The sequence below is a fragment of the Festucalex cinctus genome, chromosome 12, assembly GCF_051991245.1.
Source record: "Festucalex cinctus isolate MCC-2025b chromosome 12, RoL_Fcin_1.0, whole genome shotgun sequence".
In the NCBI taxonomy this organism is placed as follows: Eukaryota; Metazoa; Chordata; class Actinopteri; order Syngnathiformes; family Syngnathidae; genus Festucalex; species Festucalex cinctus.
The window spans coordinates 5,213,310-5,234,901 of record NC_135422.1 but is presented as its reverse complement, the minus strand read 5'-3'; the positions used below and the strand labels follow the sequence as shown (position 1 = coordinate 5,234,901).

The window sequence follows — 21,592 nt, the reverse complement described above, 5'->3', positions numbered from 1 at the left end:
ATATTCCATTTGTGGAATATGAGTTATGCAGCAAAATCCTGCCGTGTTTATCCATCTCAGGGGGCGGCCATTTTGCCACTTGCTGTCGCGCTGAAGATGACATCACACTTACGCAGGGCTTAGGCAACAACCAATCACAGCTCACCTGTTTTCTGAAGCTGATCTATTAACCAGAATACCGTATTTCGACTACTAGGACTGCATATAGAACATATTATTGTCAAGAATAGTTTTTGAACATCGGGCTTTAGACACCATATGGTGCAGCTAAAGCACTATACAAGTCTTCTCCATTTACTATTACGTTCAAATTCTATTTATTTTCTGGGATTTTTTCCCCCATGGAAATACGACATAACGAATCAAATCAGCATTCGTTCACCGACGTCGGCACAATTAGCAAATCAGGATTTTAGGAGCGAGTCCAGCTCCTACAAATTTGAGATGTTTATTTCAGACTAGCGGATTGACGTGTGCACAAATGAGCACAGCTGACAAATACTGGACACGGAGCTGAGCTGGGTGGCAGCAATGGTGCCCGGAAGTCTTCCTTTAGCGCACAGCTCCGACTGCGGTTGAGGATTCCTGGCCTGGGAGCGATGAGGGCCAAAGAAGGGGAGGGGGGTGGGATTGCGCAGAGCCACACACCTGCCAGATGATTTGTCAGTATAGAGGGGTCAGCACTCAGCTGTCACCCCCTAATCACCCATCCTACCCCTTTAGTCTACCCCCGCCAAACCCTACTCTCCAAAAACACCCCCTCCCTGCATTCCACTGGCAGCTCCGGTTTCACTCACAGCACGGTTGCCCCATCTGCCCCTCCTTCACACCACTCTACCCCCAGAGAAAATGTACCCGTGTGGAAGACGCAGCACACTGAGCACATTGTGACTACAAGCGGTGTGCAGCGGTTACACAATTGGTGTTTGTCTAAGGGCGAAGTTGTTTCTTTTCGAGACATACGGCAAATCCAGCAGAGCACATTATAGGAATTGCCCAGATACCCCCTGCAGAGAAGGCAAACACTCTCACAGGTATACTATATCTGTCAACAGCAGCCTGTCAGCGCTGTGGGTCAAAGGCCATCCTCTTCTCCATTGAATCCGGCTTCCTCTGGGATGCGGCGGCGTGTGAGAAGGACCCTCAGCTATTAGCATACCCACTGTCCGCCAGATTAGCCCAACTTGCGGTTACATCACCTCTTATCCATGATCAAGTGTCTTATCATCGCCACTGACAGACTGAGGCTGCATCCCTGAAGGAGAAGTGGCGGAAGCTATCACTAAGACTTAGTTAAGAGCAACATGTTTAGAGTGTTAACAGATGCCCTGCTTGATACTTGAAATTGACACCCGCCTTATACATGGAGGGTGAGTGAGAATCTGGAAGTTGCCCTCAAGTCAGAAGCTTTAATGATAATGGTTAAGCACTATTGTCGTCTCTTACAGACTCCGCCTATGATAAAGGCCGATTGTTTTGCATGCTTCACTTCCTGACCAAGCTGCCACCTGTCACTGCTCATCCACGGCACTCTCTTGGTCCTGCAAGTCCTCATTCGAGCCTGATGGGGTCAGTAGAGGCTGGCTAACTAGGACGGGCTTTATACTTGGAGGGACATCACACACCCTGCGTGCTACTTGATCCACAGCACGTCTTTCTTTCCTCTCCAGAGTTGCCACTTGATAACCCTGCGCCACCCTGAAAAGCCTAAAGGGGGCAGGGAGGGCGCCCAGTGGACTGTGGAGGGAGAAGAATGACATGACATCAGTGTCGTCGCTAACCAAATGCAGCTGTAAACAATGGAGGGACATATGCTGTTCTGGGAATGGCTGCTAGCCTGAGGCGCTCACATATACACCGGCAAAGGTACCTTGACAGCTAGACGTAACATTCTGGGAATAGAGCACCTATACACAGAGGAAGAATAGAGTTTTCCCAGGAGGGGGGGCGGTATCAATTACAAATCACCTGGAGGACTGTGGGGCAGGCAAGGTGGATTTCAGTAAGACAAGAAAGAGAAGAAAGATAGGGTTGTAGTTGAGGCAAAAAGACCAAAATAACAAGGAGGCTCAAAATGCATAAATCATAAAGATGATGCACTTCCTTCCTTTAGGTATGTGTGGTAGGCTCCACATTACACGTTTGTTTTCTTTCTGAAGCTCTTAAGAGGGGAAAATGTGCCCACTAAGACTCCGTACATCACCGGCAGGGGAGAGTTGTGTCGAGTTTATAAACCCACATTCTACATGCGCATTTGTTACGAGCACAGTCAAACTGTGAGTCCAAAGCACGTGACCTTCCAGTGGGCAGCTGCTTTCGCCAACCTCCACAAATATCATTGTGCTTCAAAATAGTCACGAGACATCACCTCTGCCGAGTATTGGCCTTGCTTGCACTGAAGCTGCGGCGCCAATAAACCTGGAGTTCCCTTCATGCTGGAAATGGCTTGAATTGGCTGGCTTCATCGCAGAGGGAGACTGCTAGGTTGTCTGGCGAATAGCCCACAGAGGGGAAAAACAACACTCAAAGTGGTGTTGTTGCAGATAGACCAGAAATGTATTTGTCACTTGTGCAATGCTTGCTACTTTTCCGAAATGACTCGCAGACAAGTAAAAAGGCTTCTCAACCTGCCTGTACACTTATTTGGGCTGGTACTTCCAGAGGATCAATATTTGCACAGATCTATGGGAGGGAAACAATAGTGATTTGGCCTCCACCGGCGCTGTCTGTTAATGGTCTGTTTACTGAGACAGACGGGATAATGGCCTGGGTGGGGGCGGGTGTACAATTGGACGATGGCTGCACTCCATATTGTTTTTGATCTGGTTAGTAACGAGGAAAGTCCGCACGTACAGGACGACAGAGGCTGAGAATTTTACCTGGGCTGAAGTCACGGGTTGACATGAACGACTTTGCAAGTCAAATTGCTTCCCCTCCAGCCTATTGTTTGACAGCGTCTGCCATCTCTTTTGGCTATGCAAACTGAAAATCTGTGACCACTGCGAGAGCCAAGCCAGGTTTTTAGATGAGAGCACTTAAATGATTGCTGTCTTGTAACATAAGAAAGCAGCACGTGTACTGAGAGTGGAGGACATATCACATATCTTAGCAACCAAGTTCAACTTTAGGTCTTCACGTATTTGAGGGGAAAAGCCCTTTTGTTATGCAAGAACCAAACAAACCAGTTTCTCATAAATAGTTGTTCTGGCAACAACGCTGACTATTTTTATTGGCCCAATGAGTACAAAATCTGAGTCTTTTAAATTATAGTAAAAGTAGATCAAAGACGACTGCTCTTGAGGGAGTTCACTTGAGGTCATTCAAACTGGCGCCGCAGCCTCCTGGCTCATAACTTCAGCATCAAAGCTGTGCTTGTGCGAGAGAGTGTGACTGGGAGAGGCTCGCAGTCTCTCCAAGGTGCCATCACTCTGGTCCTGTCACTCTCAGCACCCTCACGTCCACTACTGTCAGCGACCCATGACCCCCACAAGGCCCTCCCCGATCACTTCATCCCCGCCAGCAGCTCCATCAGGCACATCAGATGGATGAACACCCAGCAGAGATCAGAGAATGCGAGATACACGAGGAAGTCATTCATGTCCGATTTTAGAAATTATTCTGCATTTTGATGGAAAAACAACATAGCCATGTTGTTTTTCTTTTTCCATCAAGAGTGAGATAGGAGACGCAAAGAAAGGGAAATATCACTGAGATATTTACCAAAAGTAGAAAGAGATTCATTCCCTTAAAAACGGCTTTTAGAGGGAATGCTCTTTACAATACACGTATCGTTACGCACAAACGCACAATGCATGACGCTGTAAACCGGAAGTGCTGCTAGCATTAAAAGGAGAAAACATTTTTGCCATCCAGCATAATAAAACTAACATTTGGGTGAACATTTAACTGTTTTCATAAAAAAGTATGTGATACGCATTCTATCGTGACATTGTTAGCAATACCCAGCCCTAGGTAATGCTAACACCAAATGCCACATCCATGGTGCCTGAAAAGCTGTCCGCCCGGAATTGAGGCAACATTCTGGACTACTCCCTCCCAATATTAACACGTGCACACTTGCATATCACATAAACACACAGACATCGTCGGGGACGCTGAAGCTAAAGAGCACATGCGGGAGGAGAGTATCACTCAGAGACCCATTAACCCCTGGCTCACAACCAGAGCAGTGAGTTGCCGTCCTTTAAGCACATGTTAAAACATTGCTAGTCTATGTGCGTGCAAGTGATTTATGCTTTATGCATGAAAATAAAACCGGAACAGTGACGTTTGATGGGACATTGACCACTTAGATAGGCTACACTCTGAAAACAACACTGATCTCACTCTTCCGGTCTGACGTGCGCATTTTTTTCTTTCCTATTTTCAAGGATGCACTAAACACAGCAAATCCATCACTCAAACACAAACATTTTGGCTGGCAGGCAATGTGGACCAATCAAACTGCTTGAATCTTTTTTCCTTGCGCATGCATGGCCATTTGTTGCTAGGCAGACGGGTGCCGAGTATGGCCCAACAAAAAATAGGTATATGCCAGTCACGCTCACTTGCTAAAATGGGGCAGAGGGTGCAGCTGCCCTACACAGTAAAGAAAGGACACGTGAAGACTCCTCAGTGTGTAATCTAGTAAATGCGTAAATAGCTGAGCTCGGACTCGCACCCAAAATCAGTGTTTGTTATTTGTACACTGTTTAACCAGCGGTTAACCTGTTTGAATTAACTCAAATGGGTTAATAATTCTACTTTTGCCGAAAAATGTGATAGTCCAAAAAATTAAAAAGCTAATTTGATCAAAATGGTTAATGAAGTTCACTTATCACTGATCAAAAATATAAACGCAACACTTTTGTTTATGCTTCCTCAAAGATCTTAAACTTTTTCTACATGCACATAAAAACATTAAAATTTCTTTGGAGCAAAAACAGCAAAAAAGTGTTGAAAATTTTTGTTCAGTGTGTAGCACTTTATCTTATCTCATTCTCAACGCACTATATTATATCCAAAGTGCTTTAATCAACCCTCAAATTCACTTTTTTGAAAACTGTACACCGACACGCTAACGGAGCCGCGTCAACCTACGAGAAGGTTTTCCTTTTCAATTTAAAATAACTTTTACCTCTAGGATCCTTCGCCGTACACTGGCCAACGGCAGAACTTGGGTGTACTTTTCAACCAATTTTAAATCCACCTGCTTACGTCACACCAGCTGCTATCTAGCGCTAAGCTAACCTGAGTATTTTTGTCTCCCGTCCGACATGCAGGGTAATCGATGGAAATGCATGGATACTTCCGTTCCGTTGCAGCTGTTAATGAATTATAGGTGGGCAGAAATATTATTAATCACTGCCTCACAATATTGGTCGGACCCTGACAACTGATTAATTGATCGTTAATTTTATGCATGGTTGAAATTAAATCCCTAAAATCAGTCCCATTTGTTTTTGCACGGAACTGTCTGCTAAATCTGGTTCCAGAGGACAAATGGACCAACTCAATCATCCAGGTACCGTGATGCTTGTAACAAGGCTCATCTCAGTTTAACCCTCTCTGACTCGCCTGTTTTGGTGTGCGAACGTGCACCGCGGTTCACTTCCTTCCTGTAGAGAGGTGCATCCCCAGGAGAGGAGCCCCAGACTAAACACTGTTCGTTCAGCTGCTCGGCATCACCTCGAAACAAGCGGCAGATGCCTGACAAGCACTCCCAACAGAAAACTCACTTTTTCCACTAATTATGCAAAAGCAAGGCAAAGTCGAGGGGAGGAGGCGAAACCTCTAAATATTATACATGCCGTCTTTTGGCAAGTGCATTGAGCAAATTCTGTCAGAGAAGGATGGGTAATTTCAGGGTGCTCAGAGCCAACACAAACAACTGTTCTGGCGAGGCCTCATTGTCAGCACTTGAGGTTTGAGGCAAATGTTTCAACGCTCTGTAGCCAATTTCTCTTTTCCCTACCCCCACCAGCCCATATGATTTGTCCTTGTCCAAGATCTCAGTCAGCCTTTCATCACCTCCACAGCCGGAGCTTTCAAAAAGTGTTCTTGTGGAAAACAAAGTCAGACCCCAGATGACAATCTACACATGCAACTTCAAACTAAAAAATTAAAGTGTGTTCTCTCACGGTCTTCAATGCTGTACATAAGATGGTCTACATGAGACCGACGGCCTCCTCCCACCATCACCATTCATGTTTCCAAGAGTGGTTATACTGTTGACAACGCCGTCGCAAAGAACAGACTGTCTTCCCGAGACAACACACAAAACCACTTACCGCATAAGATAAAAGTTCAAATGGTCAGTCAAGTGGGAACATCAAATTGCCATCAGTTCAAATGAATGAACACAGTACTTGTACAAAAGTATGTTTTTCAGAGAGATCAAGTGATGATGATTTTAAGTCGGAAATGGAGCAGTAATTATGGCAATGATTTTGGCCATGATAGCATTGGCAATTTCTTTTATATAGATTGATTTATAATGTGCACATGCACCTGTAAGAATATTTGTACTTTTGATTTTAATAAATTATTTGCACTTTTCCAAGTTATGTGAACTTGCTGCTCAGTGAAGAGCTTTTCAGTTTGTAAGCTGAAAAAAAAAAAATGTTTACACTTAACATTTATGGTGGCACGGTGATTGTGTGGTTAGCACGTCCGCCTCCCAGTTCTGAGGACTCGGGTTTGAGTCCAGGAGTAACCATAAAAATGCCCAAAAAACAAATAAGTAATCCCCAAAAATACTATAAATGTCCAACAAAATATTAGAAAATTGCTAGCAAACAAGGCAGAAAAAAAAAAAGTCATAAATAGCGATAGAACCCATGATAACATTTCCAAAAAAAAAAAAGGCTGAGGCATAATATGACCATAAAATTACCCAAAATGTGTCAGAAATTTGACAGAAAGTTAGAAAGTATGAACAATTACAAAAAATAAATAAATAATAATAATAATAATAACAAAAATAAATAAATATCTAAAAACGTAAGACAAAGGTTAGAAATATGAATATGAAAGTAATGGATGCTGCATATTTTGTGTTACGATGTAGCTCTAATTAGCTCTTGGGCCTCTCAGTACATTAGACTGACTGTTTCGTTCATGATAATGTTCAAATGTTTTGCGGCTCGAAATTTGGCATTTATTTGGATGAAAATTGCTTTTTTTTTTTTTAAAGAGTAAAAGCTGCTGACCCCTGTCTTAGACTGTAAAAGTGTCCTTAATGAAATATGCGAATGTGGAAAGAGAAGTTGAGAAGACACTTTTGGATGTCTGAAGATGTCATCTGTCTGGAATGAGAAGTAGCGCCCCAGTTAGCCACGTGATGACTAGATATCAGTGCACGAGTCCACGTCTGGAGGCAGTGAAGCCACCAGGGAGGGTGTGTGCGTGTCCGTGTATGTACTCCAGTCTCCCTTGACGGCTGCATCCAAGACAAATCACCACTGGTGCTGCTGTCACTTGCGGGCCTTGACCAAGACAAACAGCCAAGTTTTAAAATAAGTACCTGCTGCCTCGCAGCTCTTCCAGCTCATCCACACTGAGGCACATCCACTCTCAAACATATTTCCCTTCACAGGTCACAGGACTGGAGCTGGCGTCCAACACTCCACACAGGGGACTCACTTTTCACCCCTTCAACCCTGTCTGCATTCTCTCCCGCACACACGCACACGCGTATGTGAATATTTACCACACAGCACACCCGTTCCATTATAGCCAAAATGCTGGGAGTGCAATAACAGGGGTGACTCGATGAGTATACCAGGTTGGAGGAACACTGGCTGTGTGCATGTGCAAGCTTCGACCATCAATGTATATCTGAGCAAGCACGCACAAAAATTCAAACGTAGCAGAATATGCATACTGCGCCAAAGTGTCAGCACTATTTCCTTGCTTTTCACTTGACGGCATATTGCATTTTTGGAGTTGTGGTTCATCTGACCGGGCCAGCCTGTGTCATTGCTGGAGTTCTACACTCAGGACATTTATATGTCTGCGGCCTTTCTAGCATTGGTCCACCTGGACTGACACATAGACATAAGCACACCATCTAAGACAGGGATGGGTAACTTGCACCTCAGATTGAGTGGCCCTTTGATTACATTTCCAAAAAAGAAAAAAAAAGAAAAATTCTAAACCCCAAAAATTCTTCAAAAAACCCTGATAAGCATGCAAAATTTGTTGCCCACAAAAAACAACCGATAATGTCAAAAAATCATGGAAATACTGAGAAAAATTCAAAATCTGAATAAAATATTGGGGAAAAAAAAACAACAAAAAAAAAACGAATCTGCGGGCGCTGAGTTGCAAATACATAGGGGTCAACTGTAGTTTTATGTTGTAATATCGCCATTCACCACTAGATGACAGGCATATCTCAGTTGTGTTTATACCGAGTTTCATATTTCCATATATGATAACCTAAGAAAGCCTAATAATCATTTGTGGATTTTTAAATAATATGCAGGACAAACATAGTGCCTCAATAAAATTAAAACGTCAAGTGAGTTTACTTTTTTATATTTAAAAAATATATATATACAAAATGAGGTCTTGCACTAAATGTTGCTTTCTTTTCAGATTTTTTGTGCCATCCTTGAATGTTAATTTTTATTCATGGGGGCCTTTTACACTGTGGAAAAAAATGACCGTATGTGGTTATTTTGTTATCTTCAAACCATTTGTTGTTGGGTCAGGATAGTGTATTTATTTATTTTTTTGTACATGCATTTTAAAATGTATATGATCGTCACTGCAATGTGACAAACACTGATGTCCTTTTCCTCTCCCGATTTTTACATTTTTGGGATGTCTGCAATCAGCGGCGCAGAGAGGGCAACCGCGCCCACCCCACCTCCAGCCGGGTGAAAGGGCGGAACACTGGAGAGGCAAAGAGAGGAGGGAGCACCGGGGGATCGGGCGGTACCCCGGAACCCCAAGCCCGGCAGGGAAAAGCCCCGGTCTCACGCCAGCGTACCTAGTGAAACCTAGCCCTGTTACTGAGCTCGCCAGCTAGCCGACTGGCGAACTCGACCCTTGCACCGTGAATGTGACCCCACCCAGTGTATGTACACTGTTACCCATCCCTGATCTAAACTATGCTATATGTTCCATCTACATATTGATTAACTTCACTGAAGGAAGCATGGCCTCAGCATTTCACTGAATACACAATGTAACAATAAACATGTAACAGCTATTCTTTTTCAACTCTCTCGTAAAGCATGTTTCAGCTTAATTAAATAATTGTCTTTCCCGGCAATTCCACAAGTTGAAGTTCATGATAAACTTGAAGGACAACAAAAATACAATAAGATGCATATCTCAGTCAAATGAAGCTTACAGTCAGGGTAAAGCAGTATTGAAGATGGCCCGCATCCTCCCCCAAATGTTTTGATGCTCTCGCCCAATAAAAACAGGCCGCTCTCACTATGTGGGAGGGTTTTAGTAGCAGCCCGTTGCAGTGCAGACGGCCGGGCGCTGGGGCTGACTGATGAATGACTTGCATTTGGTGAGGACTGGACCAGTGGCGTCGTGGATTGATTGGCCCAAAGGGGGCTGTCGCGAGGTGGGGGGGAGCACTTCCTGTGTGTGTTAATGGACGCTCCTGCAGAGGCACTGTGGCGGCTTGTGGGATGCTCTCCTTCGCTAATTTGCTTTCAGACTCGCCGTTAATCGGACGATAATCAGAAATGTGTCCTAGCCTTCTTCACCAAAGCAGTGATGTGTATGACTGAATAGCAAATTAATACTTCAAATTGTTGTCATTGTGGAATGAATGAACCTCAATATTTAACACCCATTCTGACTGACAGACTTTCTACTTGTGCATAATTTCATATTTTCTTTTAAAACTGGCTGCTATTTAAGGAAATGAAAATGGTTTGTGTGTGTATAAAACTGTTACCCCAATCTTCCCAGCTGCTCCAGTTCTGGAACCGGCGGTCCAAAGGTTTCAATTTGGAGGGGCTTGTACTGGTAAAGGGCTTCTTCTAACTTGGGAACAGCTTGCAGAGATACCGTCTGACCCTAGAATGGAGGTTGGTAGAAAAAGCAAGACAGTGAGAGAATGACTAATAACTCATTTAAAGCTAGACAATAATCAACATTGGTCCACAGTGGAAACTATGTCACAGTCACAATGACATAAGACAACAAAACAATTTATAAAAAGGCTTACTGTCAATCAAAGCAGAGTATTAACAAATTCCTGACAAACTGGTTTAGATAAGCAGCACTTTGTGAGCCAACTTTAGCACCCTTTTTATGTGATTATATTTTTAACATGTTCTGTTTTGTTTGACAGTGTGAAAGAGGTGTTTGTTTTTTTAATTGTGGTTGTTTTTTTCAGTTCTGTACTGCATCATGCTGACAGCCGCCACTTTTCACCTGCAAAATACTAACATGGCTCCACTCACTTCAGTTTGGGGTAGTTTTTAAAACTGCACGGATGCATTAGGTGGAACAGTGTGAGAGCACATACTTCACTATGAAAGTATTAATATCCAACATATGAATTTCAATTTAAATGTGAATTTTCTTTTCACATGGGGAAGGTTAAACTTTCACAAGAGCACAATTTTTGAAAACCTCAAGAAAATACATTTACACGCATGAGTGTCTGACGCTGACACTTTTCATTGTCAAGCAATGTGAAGCACAAAAAAAATAGTTTCTTAGTCAACAGTCAGTTGAGGTTTCACACTTGAAGTTCAAGCTTGGCAATCAAACGATAACTTTAACCACTAAAGGCCATTGCAGATTTGTTCGAGTTGTGATTCATCCATCATAAGGGGAATTTCCACAAAGTCAGAGCCACTTCGTGTCCGCATGAAAGTAATCCGACTCAGAAGACAATCCGGGAATTATAACGAGGATGCCTAAACAAACGGCGAAAATTATAGGGAAACTCAAAAGGAACGAAAAAAGACAAAGGAAGATAAAAAGATGAGAATTTAGCGGGGACAGAATAAACAAGAGAGCTCAGAGGGGAGTTAATGAAAAGCAAACTAAATGAGTAACATGTGTCTCCACAGCCTCACACACACTTCAGCCTTATACACAAGTAAAGCCACCTAAGCTCTACTGGAAGTTACTAAAGCACCAAGGATGCACATTGAGACAGTGAATACAGACTAACTGAGCCAAACACAACATGATTATTCTAAACAAACTCACTTAAGGTTGTGGAAATCCATTATGGCTAAGTCAACAACTGTTTGATGGAAGTAAAAGACAACACTTACTTTAAATGGTTTCAATATACTGTACAGTGCAACCTCAACTCCAGTGCTTTTTTTTTTTTTTTTTTTTTTTTAAATGTTTCTGCACTGATTCGAAACTTGCTTAGACACTTGGTTCTGTGCACATTCGCTACATCTTGCCTCTCCCTTTAACCTTGGGTTGCCGATGGTCTCCAACACTGTCCCATCATTCATACAAACGGGGGCACCCCTGCCAAAGATTAACGAAACACAGACGTGCCAAATAATGCCGAGCAACTCTCTCACAAATTTGCACTCCTTCACTCTCTCATCCAACCACCGTCAAACTTTCAGCACTACTTAACTACAATGCAACAGTCGACGCAATGGGATTAAACGGCGGGGGGTGGGAAGCGGCAGAAGAAACATCAACGTGCTGGAGAAGGAAGCTGCAGATGCCTACGGAGCAGTAAAGCAGATTCTCAAGTGACAGACGCGACAGCGAGCCTCCACTCTCGAGAGCTTTCGGTTGCATTCCTCGAAAAGGTCACCTTCAAACAGCCGTACTAACGCTGCATAAGAAACAGGCTTAGCTGTATTTCTCAAATGTTGGGCACAACAGGAAGCCCATACGCATGCGTCTCACAACACTACAGTCTATCTTACCTGGACAAACTTGGATGTGTTCGCCAATTGATGTGTCGGAATGATAAAGCAGACGCTCAAGGGACGTTTTATGAGGCACACACACTCGTAAAAGTCCCCTTACTTCAAAGTGGCGAGAGATCCGCCTTTTAAAGTGCATCACACACTGTCTACCTTAAGCAGACATTAAAAATCAACAGCACACACCATTATACAGCAACATTAGAGACCAACATTTTCACAACGACCGCCTCTACAATTACCACAGTGGTTCGAGGCAGATGGCTGCCCCACACTGGGCCATGGTTGACTGACTCAGTTTTCCTGTTGGACACGCTCATTTACTTCATGTACATGATACTGAGCAAAGTGCAGTGAGATAACTTTTAGTTGACACTAAATAGTGCTTCCTCTTCAATATGTTCCAGTTCCTCATTTGTAATAATCCTCATTCCCACAAAGAGATTGAATGGACAAGACTGGAACCTCACCACACGACACTGCTTTGCAGGTGTGTAATCCTTTTGTCCACATAGTGTACACACCACAGAGAGCCTCTCCATTCACGTAAAAATGACATCTGATCATCAAGTAGCAAGTGTAAAAGCTGCCCCTTGCCTTACACGTTTAAATATAACTTAGTATATAACCAGAAGCAGCTGCCCCAGTGCAAAGCCCTTAAAGCTGTCAAGTCCTTTTTTCTGCCGGGCTGGGCTTGCCTGAGACGCAGGCGAGGGTTGTTGAGGCCATCCTAAAGAGGGGCAAGCCAGGGAGAGGGGCAGAGGTGTGAATGCCCACATGTGCTCGTGCCAATCACAGCTGACAGTTCTCTTTAGCCCCTGACCTGACCCCCTGCACTATCAAAAAGGCCTGTAGTGATCGACTGGCGTCAGATAAAAAATAAAAGTCACAAAAATCAGTGATTTGTAATGACATCACATGGAAAAGTAATTCCAGAATTTGGACGGGGGAACAAAAAAAAAAAAAAACACGATTGAAGGTTTGTGGTACTGAGTGGGGATTTGAACGGGGGGTGGGGAGTATGTAACGCCAACCTCTCAGGCAGAACAGGTTGGGCCAGTCTGCCAGAAAAAAAAAGTCAAGCTCAGCTCGAGCCTGTCTCCCAATCGGAGGTCACTGTAGAGGACGACTGAACAAAGCAAAAACAAACCTGACTGAACAGTTTTTTTGCACTTGTATTTGTATTTTCTAAACAGATCAAGTCACATCACGTCTAATAGAATAATGCCAGAGAGAACCCGAGGATATTTAAGTCAGCTACACATCTATGTTTAGGGATAAACTTGCCGCCCACATTTGGCCGCCTGTGCATTTGAGTTGTGTGCATCCCAGCAGCTTCCACTGGGGTGCCCATGGCGGCATTGTCAAGAATGTCAGCTGCTCTGCTGCCTGTGACGAGTGAATCAGGCCACAGTGGTGCGAGAACCTTTCATTTAAGATGCCACTGAAAGCTAGAGCAATTCCCCAACGGTCAACTCTCTTTGGGAATGGGACAAAGCAGCCCGGGATGATTCCTGGGCTGCAAATACACATGCAAAGATAGAACGCACACTTGACATGACTGTCCTGGTACAAACGAATCCGAAACGCTTAAACAATGCAAAACCAGGCGTCAGAAGTTGCACATTGCACAAACCTGCCATTTATATGTTAATGATCGTAAATTAATGTCCACGAGCAGGTGCCGAGAGAGAGGAGTTGTCATTGTTTGGCACTGACGCTGGTTTAATGTGTCAGACAAAAACAAGCAACGTGTTTGAACAGGGACAAGTTGGCTGCCTCCCATGCAGTACTTCTCTTTTGATTTCAGTGAGCAACTGATTCTTCAAAGGATATTTACTCAGACTAGGAAGGGTTGTGTGCATTTACTCGCACACCGCCGAATATGTCTTTCTTCAATAGTGCCAGTACAAAGTGACGGATTAGCGCACAATTTCCAAGCCATTCCTGAGACAAGACCAGGCACATCCCAAGCCTCGCAACGCACCTGGGCCCAGGCAACTTTCCATTTGGATGGTCTAAAAATTCATCAAGTATCCATTTGAAAGTTTTCTGACTCAACCGGAATACTCGTACATTGGGGTCCCAAAGTCAGGGCTTAGATGTTTACTCGCATGTTCCCAGTCAACAACATGACACAGCTGCTGCATCAGACGAGACATTAGAGCACTCTTTATTTAAAGACTGGAGCCTCCACATCTTTACGTTCCTCGGATTGGTGGGCTCAAACACGGGCAGATATGTCATCCCACCGGTGACAGCTCACCTTGGCCTGAGAGATGAGGCAGGCTAAAGTGTTGCATGTGGTGGGGTTAGTGATGACTATCAACTTGTGTGACAGATGAACTTGCACATCAACACGGTTGATAAAATTAGAGGCCATAAAAATCAACCAACTGTTCATTCATCTCGATCGTTGTTTGCTTTTGCCTTATGCTAAACATTCCCTTATTCTACAATATTGTTTTTATATTTTCAAAAACAAACTGATTTATTATTAAGCCAAATCAAAACATTTAGAATGCTAGTAAAAAGAGATTGCTTGAGGGTCAAAGAATTTGTATTTGGATAAACACTAAATAATACATTTTTGCTAAAATTTTGTTTTAAGATTAATATTATTCATTGGGAATTAAAAATATATATATATACATTTTATACTTGTTGCATATTAAGTTAATATAAGAGAAAAATATCCTGACTGTGCATCTTTGGTATTTGTCGTTTAGATTAGAAGACACTAATAAATAATAATAATAATAATAATAAAAATATAATTGTCAAACTAGTGGGGGCACATATAAAATATGAAGAAAATTTTGGGGCTGACTTCCCCATTAAAAATGTTGAAACATTTGGATGGAAAGCCCTTAAATGATCTCTTAGTGTTTTCGTCAACAGGATCCCCATTGCCAGAACTGCATTAGTTCCTGAAAAACAAGCTGCAATTTTTCATACCAGGTGCCAGTAACATTTTTCTTCGGTTTGTCAAACGGACCATTACAAAATCACATTTTTAATACTCTACTAACTTTGGGAATGTGTATTATTGGATTCCACCACAATGCCCAAGCATTGCCTCTCAGTTTTGATGAATTTGTCTCTAAGCAGTTTTCACAGAATCCTTTTCTAAAACTAAACCACTGCATAATGAACAACAATGGACAATAAACTTGCTAACGCTCTAACTTCTTCCACATTAAATTCATAAGGGTGTAATGACCAGGTGTCCTATACTTATTTATGCCAAAGCGTTTATTTTTCCAAGTACTAATTGGCATCACTGTACGTGCTTTAATGACAGAGCAGCTTTGCTGATGTGTTTCCTCCAACTTGAACTCATCTTGGAACAAGGGACCACAACTTAGCAGATAAATGAATTCCAGCAATCTGCAAGAATTTGCCAGTCTGTGCTGAAATCTCACCAAGTCAAACACAAGTCATGCTTTTGGACTCCGAGGTGAAGGAAAATTCAAACCCACATGTTCTCCCAACTTGCAGCTGAGCGGAGCATATGTATGGAGAGAGCTTAGGGACGGTAGAGTGAAAATAAATTATGGGGTGGGGGTGGGGGGTGCAACCGCAGAAGAAACCAAAAGCGGCATAATAACGCTGTTTCTCTCTCCATCAGCAAGTTTAATTTTGCGCGGTGGAAGGTGCAAACACTTTCACACTTATAATCTTGATGATGACGAAAAACCATAGTAGACGAGTCAATCACGTGATGAGCCTCACTGATACAAAAACTTGATAAAGGCAGAGAGGATCCAGCATAACAACCTTGCGCATATCTCTCCAATGCATCACCGAACTGTGGGAATAGAAACGCTCCTCATGAGGGTTGTTGGGGAGGGGTTCAGGTGATGACACAGCCTGTCTCATCACAGGAAAAATGAAAACAAATGACTGGAAACTAGAACAGCAGCAAAATGGAAGGTCTCTGCAGGCATGGAAAGCTTATAGGGTCCAGATTCACAAGGTCTCTCTCTTCTGGCTCAGAATAATGTGATGACATGACAGAAGGAATGAGAACATTTTCTTACAGTAAAGGAGAACCAGAAAATGGAGGAAAAACCTCCTCAAGTCTTTTGATCCAACACAACGGTTCATCTGAAGTTTTGTTAATTAACAATAAATAACACAAGTGTCACACTCACCATCTGAATTCCTGTGGAAAAGTGATTGGTGGCTTTGACCACGTGTTTCTGCTGCTTGATCTCAGTCTCCAGCTGGGAAACGCGAGCCTTGTGATTGGCAAACAAGAGGTAGGCAGGAAGCTGAGACTTTTCCTGAGAAAACAAAAATGGTTGCATCAAGTGTGCTGCACCATCTTGATTGAACTTTTCAGTGTATGCACTGAACTGTTCTCTAGTAGAAACATTTAAGAACAAAAAAACTTGAACATGTTCACTTATGAGTTTGGGCATTTTTGCTGGTTTGGCAGGGCACGTCAGGAAACCTTTGCGTTTACAGATAATCAAAACATAGTTAACGGCTTCCAGTACCGGCATGTCCTGGGGTCTCCATCAAGGTGGTTTCGTTTTCATTGCTGTGGTTAGTGTCCAATTTTCAGGCCACAGTTTTGGAAATATGGACCCTAAATTATCATGAGGGGTTGCTTTTCCGAGGACATTAATTGTTTGTGAGAATCCTCACATTAATAATGGCATGAAATTAAATAACATTTTAGAATTAATCATAAAACAACAAATTACATCTCTTTTTTTATTTCATCACTCCTTTTCAACTTAAAGAATGTGTTCTGCTATCTGTTCTGTATGCAGGGTCACAGGCTACAACGCAATATCAAAACCATTTACATCTGGATCTAATCCATATTTGCATTTGGCAGCAATTTAAATGTAACATGGACTATACTATTGAGCATGTTCAGAGGCTTATATCTCTGTCATAGCTTATCAGATCTGGTTATAATTATAGTGTGCATATGTGGGAGCTTATCATGTTTTGTTGCCTTGGAAAGAGAGCTGAATCTGTCTAAGATGTAAAGATATTGTTGAAAAAAATGTTATGCTAGGACAATTTTGTTTTTCCAAACAAACCACAACTGACCAAGAATGAAGACATATGTACTTAAGGTATGTGAATAAATATATAATGCCTACTTTTCATTTAAAGCTTAGGTATGGTGAAACAACAATCAACACGTTGCTAGTGGTACAGCTCATTAACCTCAAGTTGAGGAACAACCAAAAAGGCATCGCATTTATTTTGTTTGTATGTGTGTGTGAGAGCAGTGCGAGAACAGCACGTCTGGGGGTGCGGGGATATACAGATGTCAGGACCCAGAAGGGTTCCCCCAAGGGGGCGAGCGCTGATCTCATCTGCCTACAGTGGACAGGCCCTGTGCCTTAAACAAACAAACACACAGCTTAACCTGCTATCTGCGATGGTGCTTGTGCGGGCCGCGCTGCCAGAACAATCACTTCCAAAGCCTGCAGCTCAACACAATGGAGCCAAGAGGCTTTGGAATCACAGAATGAGAACAATGCACCCAGCAGCACAATGACTGGTAATAAGCTCTTAATGATCAGCCGTGAACCCCCAGGCTGAGTGTGTGTGTGTGTGTGTGTGTCCTGTATGTGTGCCAGTGATGGAATATATAGTATGTCAACTGTGGTGGCTCTTAAGAAATTCTATTTGCGCAACAAGACAGACGTGGCATCGTTCTGTTGGCGTACTGTTTGTGTGATGTGTCGACTTCTCACCAGTTCATCCAGCAGAGCCTGCTTGTTCTTCTTTTTGGCCAGCAGTTGCCTCTGCTCCTCCTGCAGCACATCCAGTCTCCGCTGCTCGTTGCCCTGCTGCTCCAGCAGGAGCAGCTCCTCCAGTTCCTCCTGTTCTCGAGTCTGAAGAGAGTTGGATTCAATAAGTCCATGGATCACCAAATAAATAAATAAATAAAAACACTGGAAATGTCATGACTGGGTCATGCCAGGGTTAAGTTTGGGTATTGCAAGGGTTATTGTGGGTCATGACCGTGAGGTCAAGTGTTTGTTTTGAACTGATGTAACTGGTTTCAACTGGAAAAAAGCTATGTGATATCAGGAGCTATGTGATCTCAAGAATCTTTAATCCCTTTCCTTGGTCAACAGCCAATCAGATAATTCCACGTCAGTCCTGTTACCCACATGTCTAGCCACAGCCAATCCGATCAACTGACTGTCTATTTAAGCCAAACCGAGAAATGTGTGTCGGATTATTAACTCTGTACCTCGGTTCCTCTGTGCATCTCCACAGCCCAAGGGGGCTTGGCGTCTCGTGATTCTCGATGCATTCTCATTGTTTCTCGCCTAGTCAAGTTGTTCTACGCCTCTCGGTGGTATGCGAACAAAGAGTTAAAATCTTATTTGTGTCTGCGCTTTTGGGATCCAACCTCAGAACATAACAGGAAAGGGAAAATAATTCTCAGTTCCAGGACAGACTTGTAGAAAATACACTCACTGCAGCCATATTTAAGTGTACCACAATCTAATAAGATCCAACCTAAAAGCTGTATTTAGAATTCCATCTTTAAAAACATACTAATGCTCAAAATTTGTCGGAGAAGCATGAAAAAAGTTAAACACTTAATTGAGAAGAGTAACCTGTGGTATTTATTTAAATGACATTTGCACTGTTTCAAATACTGTAAAATGTATAATGTTCACTGCTGTGGCTACATGATCAGAGATTGTTTTTTTGGGGGAAATTTGATGTCGCCTTCTTCTCTTTATTCCCTTACTGTTTATGTTAACCCCGTAACTCATCAATGATGAATGAAGTGTTTACATACAAGCTTAGCTTTATTCTTGTGTATGATCTCTCTGTTTTCCCGCTGGTATTGCTCCATCCTCAGCTTGGTCTCCTCCACATCAACGTTGTTTGTAAGGTTAAACACTGCACAGACAGGAGACAGAAACCGCAATTAAAGTACTTGAGTCTGTCCATCACAGCCGACTGGTATTATGCAGGCAAGCTGCAGTCGCTGTTATTTTAAATTCTACAGACGATCCAAAGGAAACAAATACGCCTTTAAGTAGTAAATCAGTAGGTAATGTTGAAATGTACACAAAAACAATGGGAATCCTCACTTGCACTGCCTGATGCACTATTAAGGGCTAAAAGCTTATGGGATGTTGGCATTCATGATGTGTTAGCATTTGCAGCTCGAGCCTGTGATCTATGACCCAGGCTGGCATGCACTAATGCCTGTTAAACATCTCTCCAAGCAGCTGGGGAGAAATCATTACGGCGGCTGGAAACATCCTTTTAGCAGACTTGTACAGCGAGCATTTAGTCAGTCAGCGCTCGTACCGATGTCCTCCACTTTCTCCAAGTAGTCGTTATAATCTCTCAGGCTGGGGAAGTCGCCGTCCCTCTTGTTGTAACTGCAGAGAGAGAGAGGACAAACCAGAGGAAAGCAAATATGTGCCGACATTAATATCCCCCATTAAATCAACCATTTTATAATAGCATGTCTGCATTCCGCCTAATAGACACACATTAGATGTCAATTAAGGGGCTATTAAAGGACAGATGAGATGGAAAAAAAGGAGGCAGGGAGGGGCGGCCAAGTAAAAAAAAAAAAAAAACTGGCAGGCAAAGAGCCTTCCCGCTTGGGCCCCCCCAGGGAGACTCATTGTCTACAAAACAAACAACGTAATGAGGAAGACAAAGGTGGCTTAAGAAGTGGGAGGAGGCGCGGGATGACACATAAACACGGCGCGGCCACGCCCCTTCGCACTCCCTCCTTCCCTCACTCACATCTTCAGCACCTTCTTGCGGATGTCCACCTCCTTGTCGACGGTGGGGTCCTCGAAAAGCTGCACGCGGAAGTTGCTCTTCCTCAGGGGCGTGTCGCACTGCACGCAGTTGCTGGAGCCACGGACGAACAGCATCTCCACGCAGTTCTCGCATCTTAACGAACACGGAAGAACGGAACACCAACACGACGGCTTAAATTACTTGCAGAGGTCACATGCAAACATTTTTCAGGAGTCAATATGATATCAATTTAAATTTTGCGGAGGCAGTAACTGGTCAAATGATTTAGTTTATTAATGAAATGAAAATGAATGAAAGTAACCTGTCATAATCACTTAAATAATCAATTCATGATTTTATGAATCAATATTGGGCTTGAAAAGGAAAATCAATTCGATATTGATAATTCAATTTTTTTTTTTTAAACCCAGCCCTAATGGATCATATTCGTAATTGAGTACAGAGTTCCCCCGCTGTTCATCGTTCATACCTACACAATATGGTGGAACCTCAAGTCACAAACTTAACTGGTTCCATGAGCCCATTTGTAACCCGAAACGTTCATATATTGAGGTAAAGTTTCCCATTGAAATGAATGAAATGCAATTAATCCTTTCCAGCCCCAAAACTGTTAGACTTACTCTAGCTTTTTTTTTTTTCCAAGAGTTTTTAAGTTTTTAAAAATAAAAATAATGCAAGAGAGAAATGGGTGAAATTGCTATTTATTGCTCACTTACTTTAATAAGGAGGGGGGAAAAGGAAGACTCATTGAAATAGTCATCTTCCATAATAACATGGGGAAATTCTGATTCATGTTTTGTTTTGTTTTTTATGCGTGTTTCTTTTATAATGCATTGGTTGATTTTAGCATTCCAATCCCAGGAAGCTTGTTTTTTTCGCTCCCAAAAAATTAATCAAGTGTAACGTCACATCACATTGTCATTTAAAAGATTAATTTGCAACACATTGCTTATGTTCATTACTATATTATTATTTTTTTTAATTGTCTTTTTCACTTGACCACCAGCAAGTACTTTCTATTTAGAAGGCAGATGTTCTTTGGAGTGGACATAGTTGCTTTGGTCATCTATGACTGGGTTAATACAGTATATTTGTGCCAAAATTTGTAACATAACCCACAATCCCATGCGGCTGACATAGTGGTAACTTACCCTTTGCAATTTTTTTTTATTTTTATTTATCTTTATTGAGAATTATCTTCAGCTAATGGGATACAAATGTTTTTCCTAGAGGTTCTCAAAAATGACTGGGATAAGTTATCCCAGTCATTTTTGAGAACCTGCATTGATGTTCCTATCGTTATCCCGGATAACGATAGGAACATCAATTAGGTGGCTTCATACTCTCAGACGGTAGGAGATTGTTCTAACACCACATTCAAGAGTGTCTGTACACACTGGGAACACATTTGTCTTATTGATATTTCAAAAAGACCTCGGTCCCTCTGTCACATTGCATAATTTGATTAAAAAAAAAAAAAAAAGCAAGCACTGTGGTCTGTTTTTACAAGCCTGGGGTGCTGTTACATAATTTTGTGAAAAAGCAAAAATACACAGAAAATGTCTTTACCTCTCTATTAAATGTACTGCTTTTTTTCTTTTTCTTTTTAGCTCAATTCTCATGGAGGCTCAAAGCTTTTATTGAAAAACAAAGAAAAAGTAAGTACCGGTAAATCTGTATTATTCCTGACAATCTAAGCAATCAAGGCCACATTTGGCAACGTGAGCAAAACTTTTACTGTCTGGATTATGTCTCAAACATCTTCCGAGGGCAGAAAAATGTATAGTGGGGCAATGCGGTCATGATGAGTTTTTCAGGTGGCGTTTTGGCTCCTGATACGCACAAAGCAGGCTCTTCCATTGGTGAAAAAAAACTGAAGAAAGCACTTCTAATGATCACATTGCAGAGTTTCA

General features: G+C 42.4%; 1 protein-coding gene across 1 annotated transcript in view; it reads right to left on the bottom strand.

Annotated features, from left to right (window-relative positions):
* The window catches only part of mnat1 (MNAT1 component of CDK activating kinase), a 35,028-nt gene that overhangs the window by 6,078 nt on the left and 7,358 nt on the right, over positions 1 to 21,592 (bottom strand). The window contains exons 2-7 of the mRNA XM_077538568.1: positions 19,659 to 19,811; positions 19,209 to 19,282; positions 18,688 to 18,791; positions 17,621 to 17,761; positions 16,049 to 16,180; positions 9,929 to 10,050 (exon numbers count right to left, since the gene is read on the bottom strand). Of these exons, the coding sequence (XP_077394694.1) occupies positions 9,929 to 10,050; positions 16,049 to 16,180; positions 17,621 to 17,761; positions 18,688 to 18,791; positions 19,209 to 19,282; positions 19,659 to 19,811 (726 nt within the window). The remainder of the gene's footprint in view (positions 1 to 9,928; positions 10,051 to 16,048; positions 16,181 to 17,620; positions 17,762 to 18,687; positions 18,792 to 19,208; positions 19,283 to 19,658; positions 19,812 to 21,592) is intronic.